Source organism: Bos javanicus, chromosome 10 (assembly GCF_032452875.1).
Source record: "Bos javanicus breed banteng chromosome 10, ARS-OSU_banteng_1.0, whole genome shotgun sequence".
Classification (NCBI taxonomy): domain Eukaryota; kingdom Metazoa; phylum Chordata; class Mammalia; order Artiodactyla; family Bovidae; genus Bos; species Bos javanicus.
This window is the reverse complement of record NC_083877.1, coordinates 59,128,623-59,141,153: the sequence shown is the minus strand read 5'-3', so window position 1 is coordinate 59,141,153 and position 12,531 is coordinate 59,128,623. Positions and strand designations below refer to the sequence as shown.

General features: G+C 34.6%; 1 protein-coding gene across 2 annotated transcripts in view; it reads right to left on the bottom strand.

Annotated features, from left to right (window-relative positions):
• The window catches only part of SPPL2A (signal peptide peptidase like 2A), a 54,907-nt gene that overhangs the window by 18,751 nt on the left and 23,625 nt on the right, over positions 1-12,531 (bottom strand). For both annotated transcript variants that reach the window (XM_061428777.1, XM_061428778.1), the window contains exons 6-10: positions 8,083-8,234; positions 4,037-4,133; positions 3,500-3,601; positions 1,544-1,625; positions 933-1,007 (exon numbers count right to left, since the gene is read on the bottom strand). In XM_061428777.1, coding sequence (XP_061284761.1) covers positions 933-1,007; positions 1,544-1,625; positions 3,500-3,601; positions 4,037-4,133; positions 8,083-8,234 — 508 coding nt within the window. The remainder of the gene's footprint in view (positions 1-932; positions 1,008-1,543; positions 1,626-3,499; positions 3,602-4,036; positions 4,134-8,082; positions 8,235-12,531) is intronic.

Sequence of the window (12,531 nt, the reverse complement as noted above, 5' to 3'; positions counted from 1 at the left end):
AAAATGAGACTCAAAGTGGGAAAAGTAGAAGAATTAAGCAATAATTAGTAATATATTCATGAGATAGGAATAGGGACAAGGTAGAAAAACTGGGCCAATAATGAAGGACTACCACACTTACCCAACACCTCTCCCTTATTCTAAGGACAGCACCATGATTTTACTGACGAGCTAGTGGTATAGTTAGGAATAGATGACCTAGGAGTTTCAAGTTGCTACGATTCTAACTTCATAGAAAAAGCCAGTCTGAGACAATGAAAAGGTGGACAGAAGCAGGAAGGAAGAGTATGTGGCCCTGGGTCTAGTTTCTCCTGAGGACAGGCCCTCCTCTCTGGCCTTTGCACATATTCTGAATAGATAGGACCTCTTTCATATAGAAAAGTTAGGTTGGATTTTTGCAGAAGCAACCGAAAGAATTCTACTGATAGAAACAGAGGATAGAATGCTAGCAATACTCCCTCACTCAAATGATTAGGAAACTGAGGGCTAAGTGACTAAGCAGCTCAGGGTTATAAAATTACAGGTCTACACTTTAGGTCTCTAGACTTCCAGCATTGAGCTCTTTCTTAGTCAGACACTAGGGTTACAGAAATGAAAGAAGCAATGACATCTTTTCATTCTTTTTTGCAGTCTGTATTATTTACAGCAAATATTTATTGTTTTATAATAGAAAGAAAAGTTACTTTAAAATGTGTAGGAATAAAATTTATAGACCTTCTCATGTTTACATCAATCAGGAGGCATTTTTTTTTTTAGCAAAATGGTGTAAAGCCTTAAAAATATCCTCTGTTAAAAGACCAATTTCAGGGACAATTCTCTTAAGAGAATTAGAACCCAGTCAATGGTAAACATCTGGAAAATCAATACTCTAAGAGCACATTTAAGGTTCTAATCATTTAGTTTGTTTCTTGTGCATTTAAAAAATATCATACCTTTGTGATGAATGGTGTTATGAAAACAAAAAATACATCATAGAGGAGGAGAAGGCCTAGAAGTATCACACATGACTGTTGAAGAAAGAAACAAATTTAAAGGTCAAACTTCTCATATTTAAATTAAGAGATATTATTTTGCAAATACAAATAAACATGTAACATACATTTAAACACTATTTTTTAAGGCATTTAATGTTTATTGCTATTTGTAGTTTTATTCTATAAATCACATTAAAATTTTATCTGCTTCAACCCATTCTTTTAAAAAAGAATCATTGAAGCAAAGAAATGTTCTTCCTTATTTTAGTCTTGTATAGATTATATGAATTTGGCATACTATGTGAATGATTAAAAATATTTTATGTAGAAAATCAGTGGTTTCCTCGGTTGGGGATTAGGACTGATTGATAAAGGGCATAATAGAGCTTTTGATGAGGTAAGAAATATTTTATAATTGATTGGGATAGTGGTTACAAAGTTACATATTTGTAAAGTTTCAATAATCTATACACTTAAAATAGGTGCATTTAATTATATGTAAATTATACCTTTATAAAATTGTTTTAAAAAGAAAACAATACTTTAGCTAGCAAAGTAGTCTACTTTACCTTGAAGTTGGGTAACTTCAGTGTTTTAATTAAATTCAGACAGAAAGCAATCCCCAAGATATCCTGTAAAATCCAAGCCCACCTAAAATCAAAAGAAATTACTCTATTGTTTTACTCAGTTATTTTTTAAGTGGAACATTTCAAAAGAAAAATATCACTAAAGCAATACTGTTCAATTGCTATGATTTGACTATTCAACTATTAAGTAGCAGTTATAACAACAGAAAAACCTCTTACAGTCTCCATATTTTATTGTTCTAGTAGAATAGTCAAGGCTGTATATTGTCACCCTGCTTTTTTAACTTATATGCAGAGTACATCATGAGAAATGCTGGGCTGGAGGAAGCACAAGCTGGGATCAAGATCGCCGGGAGAAATATCAACAACCTCAGATATGCAGATGACACCACCCTCATGGCAGAAAGTGAAGAACTAAAGAGCCTCTTGATGAAAGTGAAAGAGGAGAGTGAAAAAGTTGGCTTAAAGCTCAACATTCAGAAAACTAAGATCATGACATCCGGTACCATCACTTCATGGCAGATAGATGCGGAAACAGTGGAAATAGTAGCTGACTTTATTTTTGTGGGCTCAAAAATCACTGCAGATGGTGACTGCAGCAATGAAATTAAAAGACGCTTGCTCCTTGGAAGGAAGGTTATGACCAGCCTAGACAGCATATTAAAAAGCAGAGACATTACTTTGCCAACAAAGGTCCATCTAGTCAAGGCTATGGTTTTTCCAGCAGTCATGTATGGATGTGAGAGTTGGATTATAAAGAAAGTTGAGCCCCGAAGAATTGATGCTTTTGAACTGTGGTGTTGGAGAAGACTCTTGAGAGTCCCTTGGACTGCAAGGAGATCCAACCAGTCCATCCTAAAGGAGATCAGTCCTGGGTGTTCATTGGAAGGACTGATGCTGAAGCTGAAACTCCAATACTTTGGCCACCTGATACAAAGAGTTGACTCACTGGAAAAGACCCTGATGCTGGGAAAGATTGAGGGCAGGAGGAGAAGGGGACGACAGAGGATGAGATGGTTGGATGGCATCATCGACTCGATGGACATGGGTTTGGGTGGACTCCAGGAGTTGGTGATGGACAGGGAGGCCTGGTGTGCTGCGGTTCATGGGGTCACAAGGAGTTGGACATGACTGAGCGACTGAACTGAGAATAATGAAGACTACTGCACTAAGAAAAAGTTGAAAGCCTGCTTCAGGAGAAAGTGTATCAGACAAAAGTGCATCTTTATCCTTAATCTTTGAATTTTACATGTCTCTTTTTACAAAGGTAGCTCATAACAAAGGATACGATGTTAATATACTTCCAGATAGCTAAAGCATAAAGGAAATGAGAGCTATACATCAAACTCTACCAGAAATTGACAACTAGCATGAATAATTACCAACTGATTATCATACTTGGAACTGCCTACAATTGTATGAACTCTCCTCCTAAATTTTGGGCTATTAAATCCTTTGGGGTTTTAATTTTATTAATGAACTGTTAAAATTATTTTCTGGTTATCCTTCCTGCAAATAGACAGAAACCTATATATTTTCTTATATTTCTTTCTTTCTCACATGAAAGGTAGCATATGCTAGATATTCTTGCATATTTGGCTTTTTTCAGTTAAAAATATATCCTGGAAATCACTGCATATCAATTCACAGAAATCTTCATTCTTGACAGCTGCATTGCACTTCACTGTGTGGCTATACCATAAATAAGTGCATTATTGGAGCCTATTTCAGTTTAGATGTTTAAATCCTAGTTTATATTTCCTTCTCTAGACAACCTCAAATTCATTAGCACAAGATTTCTTTATTTAAGTATTTGGCATGTTTCAAGACTAGGATGTTCTGGGGGAAAAAAAATCCATAATGAACAATTATCAAGGCAAGATATGACACAACCCCTCCTGAGTCTAACCTAAAAGGAAATACAATGAGTATTCATACCTATCTTCATTTCGAAATACAGCCCAAACAACAGCTACTGCTATGCACAATCCAGAGAGAAAAATAAGTCTCACTTCAATGCTCTTGCCACGACAGGTAATCCTAAAAGACAGTTTGAAATACATTAATTTACCCTAAAGATGAAATACAGTGTTCACTTAATGTACCAAATGAATGTTTGCCACAGTGACAAGAAAGTTTTTTGAAACCTCAATTTTAAAGCCTTGACTTTAACTACAATGAATGATACATAATAAAATATTCACCAGTTCAATAGAACTGTGTTGATGAAAATGCTCTGTATCTGTGCTGTCCAATACCACAGCCATTAGCCACATGTGGTTATTAATTAGCACTTGAAACGTGGCTCATGGGACTGGGCAAGTGAATTTTTAATTTTATTTAATTTTAATTATTTTTAATTAAAATAGCAACATGTATATTGGACTTCACAGGTTTACAACACAGGTCCTATTTTTCCTTGTATTGTTTTAAATTACAAAAACCATTATGGGCTTTCTCACAAGAGATACATACGTGCATTGTCCACATGGTATCTTACGAACTAGTGCAGCAAGACAGTTGTACAGACTCATCGCTGATGCTATGCAGAAAATTGCTATCATAACATAAACTAGAAAAAAAGACACCAAATTATATGAGAACAGAGGAAACACGATAAGGAAACATGGTAAGAAAACTTTTATACAATTAATATTAGTTCTTTAGCTTTCTTATCGGATAATAATACTTTCAATGCAGTGACCATATCATAATCTGAATTGGTTACTAAACTGAACATACTTATACTTAGATCCTGAGCTTTAAGGGTGGTATTTCATGTGTTGTTTCAGTTCCACTACATACTACTAGGATTTCTTTAAGGGCTGAAGCTGGCTCTGCAATTTTTTTCTTTTTTAAAAAATTTTACTATTACAGTTGATTTACAATACTGGATTAGTTTCAGGTGTACAGCTTCAGATTCTTTTCCAATATAGGCTATTACAAGATACTAAATATAGTTCCCTGTGGTATATAATATTCATTGTTTATCTTTATAAAAGATAGTGGGGTATATATGTTAATCCTATACTGCTACTTTATCCCTTCTCTTTCCCCTTTAATTGTAAATTTCTTTACTATGGCTGTCTTTCTAATTTGTAAATAAGCTGATCTGTATTATTTTTTAGATTCCACATACATAATGTCATATTATTTGTCTTTCTGTTTGAGTTAACTTAGCATAATAATCTTTAGGTTCACCCATGTTACTGCGAATAGCATTATTTCATTGTTTTTTAATGACTGAGTAATATTCTATTATATATATATCTCATACCTTCTTCACCCATTCAGCTATTGATGGGCATTTAGGTTGCTTCCATAATTTGGCTATTGTAAATAACGCCACAATGAACATAGAAGTAGAAAGAAAGTATTAGCTGCTCAGTCATGTCCAACTCCTTGTGACCCTGTGGACTGTAGCCTACCATGCTACTCTGTCCATGGAATTCTCCAGGCAAGAATACTGGAGTGGGTTGCCATTTCCTACTCCAGAGAATTTTCCCAACCCAGGGATTGAACCTGGGTCTGCTGCAACACAGGCAGATTCTTTACTGTCTGAGCCACCAGGGAAGCCCCTAGTGAACATAAGAATGCATATATAGGTTCTATTTACTTTTTTGTTTTCTTGGAATAAATACACTGAAGTGGAATTGCTGGATCCTACGTTAGCTCTATTTTTAGTTTTTAAGGAACCTCCATACTGTTTTCCATAGTGGCCACACCAATTTATATTCCCACCAACAGTGATAGGAGGGTTCCCTTTTCTCCACACCCTCTCAAAAATTTTATTATTTGTAGACTTTTTGAAGATGGCCATTCTGACAGGTGTAAGATGAAACCTCATGTAGTTCTGATCTGCATTTCTCTAATAATCAGTGATGCTGAGCATCTTCTCATGTGCCTATAGGCCATTTGTATGTTGTCTTTGGAGAAATGTCCATTTAGGTCTTCTGCCCTCTTTCTGATTGGGTTGTTTGTTTTTTTGATATTGAATTGTATGAGCCGTTTGTGTATTTTAGATATTAACCCCTGATGGTTGCATCTTTTGCAAATATTTTCTCCCAGTTCATAGGCTGTCTTTCAGTTTTGTTTATGGTTTCCTTTGCTATGTAAAAGCTTTAAGTTTTATTAGGTCCCATTTGTTTATTTTTGCTTTTATTTCTTTTGCCTTCAGAGACTGACCTAAGAAAACATTGCTAGATTTATGTTAGTAGCTGTGCATTTTATCATTCAATGATTCAAAGTCACATGTTTGGTAAAGATGCCTATAAAGTGAGTTGTAGACATTTATATTTAAATGGAAGAATTAATAAACCACTTAAAATACTTTTTATTTTTTTTTTAGTGGAAATGTTTTACTTTTAAAAAAATTTATTTATTTTAATGGAAGGATAATTATTTCACAATATTGTGGTGGCTTTTGCCATATATCAACATGAATCAGCCATAGGTATACATGCGTCCCTAAAATATTTTTAAAAATCTTAAAGATGAGAACTTTTACCTACCTTAGACATTAATCATGAAGTCTACATATTCCTATGGTGGAATTCATCTCTAATAACTTTACATGTGGTAAAACCAAATCCACTTAAACAAACCTCATTGTCTAGATGTGATATTAAGGTATTAAAATTCACTAATGTTTTTCTATATTAGCTATACTTGGTTGAAAATTACTTAAAATTAAAAACATTTGATCTTGCTGTTGTTAAAAACAGGAAGAAATTATCATGCTCTAAAAGTATTGCTTTGTGAAATTTCTCAAAATTATACAATGGAAATACACATTTTAATGGAATTTTGCAAATTCCACTAGATTTCAGAAAACTATAACTTTGTTTTGTATGTGAGAAAAGACAGCAAACTAGAGACAGTAAATAAGGGGCAGTAAATTAATCACTTTCTAATTGGTGATCTTGGACAAATTATTTTTTCGTTGGCTTATTATTTGTTATTATCGCACATATGTGACAATCTAAGTAGTAAGACTGACAATCAAAGATTGCCAAGTTGAGTTTGTTTAGTCATCCACCAAAGGTCTCCAAACCAAGATTTTAAACTCTAGTGGAAGTCATGCTGTGGAAGCCATACCAGAGTTTTAGTGTCCTACTATACCTAAGAAAATGATTTGGTATGAGAGAGAATTTGGTAAATATAACTATCTTTAGTTATTTTCTTGAGCATGACTTAACATAAAATGGCATGGAGAATCTTAGCAATTTAATACATTGAACGTATTAAGAAATGGCATCAATTTTAGCCATAAGGAACCATTTGAAAGTATATTAAATTTTACAATATCACACACCATTGTTAGAGTCATAATTAGACCCCGTCATGGGATAACCAAGAGCTTTAAAATGATCTTCCTCCTCCTACACTGAAAATTACAAACAGGGTCAATTTTTAAATAGTGATGAGTTTAAGGAAATCCCTTACCAAAAACTAAAACGTGCTTTAGGGTAAAGTAGAGAAATCTCTGTTCTATCAAAGACCACTGAATATATCAACTGAGGGTCAGACACACAATTGAAGGCTGAGAATTTAAAACAGAAAAATTAGCTGTGCAATGACGACGTAATATAAATACCACACTCGTATCCACTCCCCCAACAACATATTGAATATGAGTGATATTCCAAGAATAATTTTTTTCTAATTGGAAATATATGTAAGTATGGTTTCAAAACTGCTACCATAGGAGAGGAGAAATTGAAAACTAAAGTGAAACTAACCTGAGGCCTTAGTTTTCTACTCTAGAAAATTATACTATTATTCTCTAAATAAACATTTTGTAGCCTGTGGTGGTTTTCACAAAGGGTTTTTGCTAATTCTCATTAGGCACACTCTTTTTCTTGGGCTCCCTTCTCTTTCTGCTACGTGTTGGCCACAAATGGCAAATTTCCATCTTATCAGAACACTAAGTAGAGTGTTCAGGGGATGGGCAAGCCATGACCCTTTCCTTCCTAAAGGAAAAAGTATCATTTACTCTTTAAACTACAAGCAAGTACCTGTGTGTTTTTAGATGTAGTATGATCTTAAATGTTCACACAAGTAAAACAAAATTTAAGCAATACATTTTGATTTGCAAACTGAAAAAAAGGACCAATCACACTTTAGGAGTAAGCAGAAGCAATAAATTCATAATCTGAATAATCTTCTATTAGATTTCATGTAACTGTATATAGCTACCAAGAAATCCTCAGTCTGCTTAGATACCTGTCTATTACGCTTTATCTGCAGAGAGGAAAACTTAGGGACCGTAGCAATTCTTTCAGGTTGTCCATGAAGAAGTGTTCTTATTTTGAGTCACAGTATATTTTAAATCAGAATTTTTTTTTTTAATCTCAGAGTAACAGGGACCTAAACATTTTCGACAGTTTAAAAAGTTAATATCACTTTTTAATTATTCACTTAAGTTTTCCAGTTGAATGCCTTAAAGGAAAAGATAAATCTGGCAAAGTAAATGAAAAGATTGTATGCTAAAAAGTAGCAAATATAAAATGATTTCTTACCCAACCATTTGTAGAAGAAATAAAGTAAGACCATCATAATACAGCAGATGACCACAAATATTATAACTGTTAGAGGACTAAAAGTAAAGTATTCTTCCTTCTTTTTCCTCATTTCTCTATCTTCAGTGTTTGTCATTGCCTTCATGTTTTCCCTGCATAAACACACACAGAAACTTCAGCAATCTCTGCCATGTACAGTTATTTTTAAAATCTATCTGTAATACTAACTTAAAGTTGTTTCTGATTACAAAGTTAATATACTTAAAAAGTTATACACCATGAAGAAATACTTAATCTAGAAGTAAAAACTCTTTATAATTCTACCCTTCAGAATTGATGTGTTATTAACCACTAACTTATGAAACTATTTTTTTTTCTGGAGACAAAACTGTTGAAACAGAAGATATTTATTACATAAAAAATTAATGTTTTTGGTGATGTTTATATTATCTAATTTGGAAACTACACTGATGTAATGTTTCAAATAAAAACCAATTCTTTTTATACACTACACTTAATATTACCAACTTGCAGATAGTAAACTACTTTTAAAATTAGCTTCTCTTCAATGTCAAACACTAACTTATTCTATCAGTCAGCTCAGTATTTACTCTAAGTCTGGTGCTAATCAACATATTATGAAGGATTCAAAAGAAGTTCAAGACATAGCTTTGTCCTACACCTTGATTCAAGGTAGCAAAATATTGTTTCTAATTCTCCCATTACCCGTTCTGGGGTCACACAAATAGTGAAAGGCAGACACAGGAGCTGAAGAGGAAAGGGTCACAAGCTTCTTTTATTGAACAGTCAGTTTCAGTTCTGTCTCCTTGTCTCTTCCCAGTTATACAGAAGCCACTAACGTACTCTTCCAGCACAAGTCCCTTCAACTCTGGTCTACTAAAATGGTATTTCCGATCGCTTCTTGGCCTTTTGGCTAAGATTAAGTGTAAAATGATGTTCCTTTTTTTTTTTTTCATATATCCTGATCCTTTTCACCAGGTCTGGGCTAAATATGAACTTTAGGTTAAAAAAAGATTTATTTCTATCAACCAGTACATTTGCTAAACTGCTTATTTATCAACATGCCACTTTCTTATCAGAAAACTGGGTATCAGGATGGTTACTATTCCATGCATCTGGGACTCTAGGGAGGCTGCCTGGGAAAGGAGCAGGGAGGTTTGAGGAGGAACACACAGTATTTCCCTGAAACTGTAGAGCCAGATTACAGGGTATTAACAGAGTTTTAACAAAAGTGGTACTTGAGTGGGAAAACATGCCCACCTTTGGATAAATTCATTGCAAACATTTATTTAAGGTCATTTCTATCACAGAACCCATATAGGGCACAATAACCAAAAGGTTATATATTCATATTCAATTTATACCATGTAATTTATTGAAGGAAAATATATTCTAGGTTTATATCATGTTAAAATAATACAACTCATCTTTTTTTAAAAAACTGTATTCAAATCAGGTCGAGAGCCACAGGCACTAGGAAGCTAAGCTTTCTTTCCTGCCATCTTGAGTTTATGATGAGGACCAGTTACATGCATGCATGCTCAGTTGCTCAGTTGTGTCTGACTTCTTTGAGACCCCATGGGCTGTAGTCTGCCAGGCTCCTCCATCCCTGGGATTTTCCAGGTAAGAATACTGGAGTAGACTGCCATTTTCTTCTTCACCAGTTATATGAGGGCTCATTATAACAGGAGTTTAACTCTCTACTGAAAAGTCTTTATACAGAATCTAAGCATTTTTCCTTTTTGCATAAAGTACATCTTTCATTTGGCAGGTTAATTCTGGGTTATGAGGTCCTGTTCTGGTAAACTTTTCCTTCCCTAAGCCATATTCTCTTTTCCCTTCTCTTTCAGTCTAACTCTCTTTACTTGCTAAATAACTGCTCCTGTGTTATTTTTTAAAATTAAGACATAGAAGACATATAACATTAATTTCAGGTGTACTACACAATGATTTGATAATTGTATATACTGCAAAATGATTACCACAATAAGTTTAGTTCCCACTCATCAGTACATAGTTAAAAAGATTTTTTTTTCTTGTGATGAGAACTCTTAAGAACTACTTTATTAGCAACTTTCAAATATGAGGACATCTACATAGAAAACCCTAAAGAGTCCACCAGAAAATTACTAGAAATAATCAATGACTACAGTAAAGTTGCAGGATATAAAATCAACACACAGAAATCCCTTGCATTCCTATACACTAATAATGAGAAAACAGAAAGAGAAATTAAGGAAACAATTCCATTCACCATTGCAACAGAAAGAATTAAATACTTAGGAATATATCTACCTAAAGAAACTAAAGACCTATATATAGAAAACTATAAAACACTGGTGAAAGAAATCAAAGAGGACACTAATAGATGGAGAAATATACCATGTTCATGGATTGGAAGAATCAATATAGTGAAAATGAGTATACTACCCAAAGCAATTTATAGATTCAACGCAATCCCTATCAAGCTACCAACAGTATTCTTCACAGAGCTAGAACAAATAATTTCACAATTTGTATGGAAATACAAAAAACCTCGAATAGCCAAAGCGATCTTGAGAAAGAAGAATGGAACTGGAGGAATCAACCTACCTGACTTCAGGCTCTACTACAAAGCCACAGTTATCAAGACAGTTTGGTACTGGCACAAAGACAGAAATATTGATCAATGGAATAAAATAGAAAGCCCAGAGATAAATCCACGCACATATGGACACCTTATCTTCGACAAAGGAGGCAAGAATATACAATGGATTAAAGACAATCTCTTTAACAAGTGGTGCTGGGAAATCTGGTCAACCACTTGTAAAAGAATGAAACTGGACCACTTTCTAACACCATACACAAAAATAAACTCAAAATGGATTAAAGATCTAAACGTAAGACCAGAAACTATAAAACTCCTAGAGGAGAACATAGGCAAAACACTCTCCGACATACATCACAGCAGGATCCTCTATGACCCACCTCCCAGAATATTGGAAATAAAAGCAAAAATAAACAAATGGGACCTAATTAACCTTAAAAGCTTCTGCACATCAAAGGAAACTATTAGCAAGGTGAAAAGACAGCCTTCAGAATGGGAGAAAATAATAGCAAATGAAGCAACCGACAAACAACTAATCTCAAAAATATACAAGCAACTCCTACAGCTCAACTCCAGAAAAATAAACGACCCAATCAAAAAATGGGCCAAAGAACTAAATAGACATTTCTCCAAAAAAGACATACAGATGGCTAACAAGCACATGAAAAGATGCTCAACATCACTCATTATCAGAGAAATGCAAATCAAAACCACTATGAGGTACCATTTCACACCAGTCAGAATGGCTGCGATCCAAAAGTCTACAAATAATAAATGCTGGAGAGGGTGTGGAGAAAAGGGAACCCTCTTACACTGTTGGTGGGAATGCAAACTAGTACAGCCACTATGGAGAACAGTGTGGAGATTCCTTAAAAAACTGGAAATAGAACTGCCTTATGATCCAGCAATCCCACTGCTGGGCATACACACTGAGGAAACCAGAAGGGAAAGAGACACGTGTACCCCAATGTTCATCGCAGCACTGTTTATAATAGCCAAGACATGGAAGCAACCTGGATGTCCATCAGCAGATGAATGGATAAGAAAGCTGTGGTACATATACACAATGGAGTATTACTCAGCCATTAAAAAGAATACATTTGAATCAGTTCTAATGAGGTGGATGAAACTGGAGCCTATTATACAGAGTGAAGTAAGCCAGAAGGAAAAACATAAATACAGTATTCTAACGCATATATATGGAATTTAGAAAGATGGTAACAATAACCCGGTGTACGAGACAGCAAAAGAGACACTGATGTATAGAACAGTCTTATGGACTCTGTGGGAGAGGGAGAGGGTGGGAAGATTTGGGAGAATGGCAATGAAACATGTAAAATATCATGTAGGAAACGAGTTGCCAGTCCAGGTTCGATGCATGATGCTGGATGCTTGGGGCTGGTGCACTGGGACGGCCCAGAGGGATGGTATGGGGAGGGAGGAGGGAGGAGGGTTCAGGATGGGGAACACATGTATACCTGTGGTGGATTCATTTTGATATTTGGCAAAACTAATACAATTATGTAAAGTTTAAAAATAAAATAAAATTGGAAGAATAAAAAAAATAAATAAATAAAATAAAAAAAAAAAAAAAAAAACAAATATGAGGACAGAATCATTCACGATGGCCACTATGTTGGACATCACCAGGACTTATTTATCTTATAACTGGGAGTCGTACCTTTTGAGCACCTTCACCTGTTTTTCCCACCCTCCACCTCCCCACCTCTGGTAACCACCAATCTGTTCTCTGCACCTATGAGTTCATTTTTTTAAAGATTTCACACATAAATGAGATGTTCTGGTATTTATCTTTGTCTGACTTATTTCACTTAGCATAA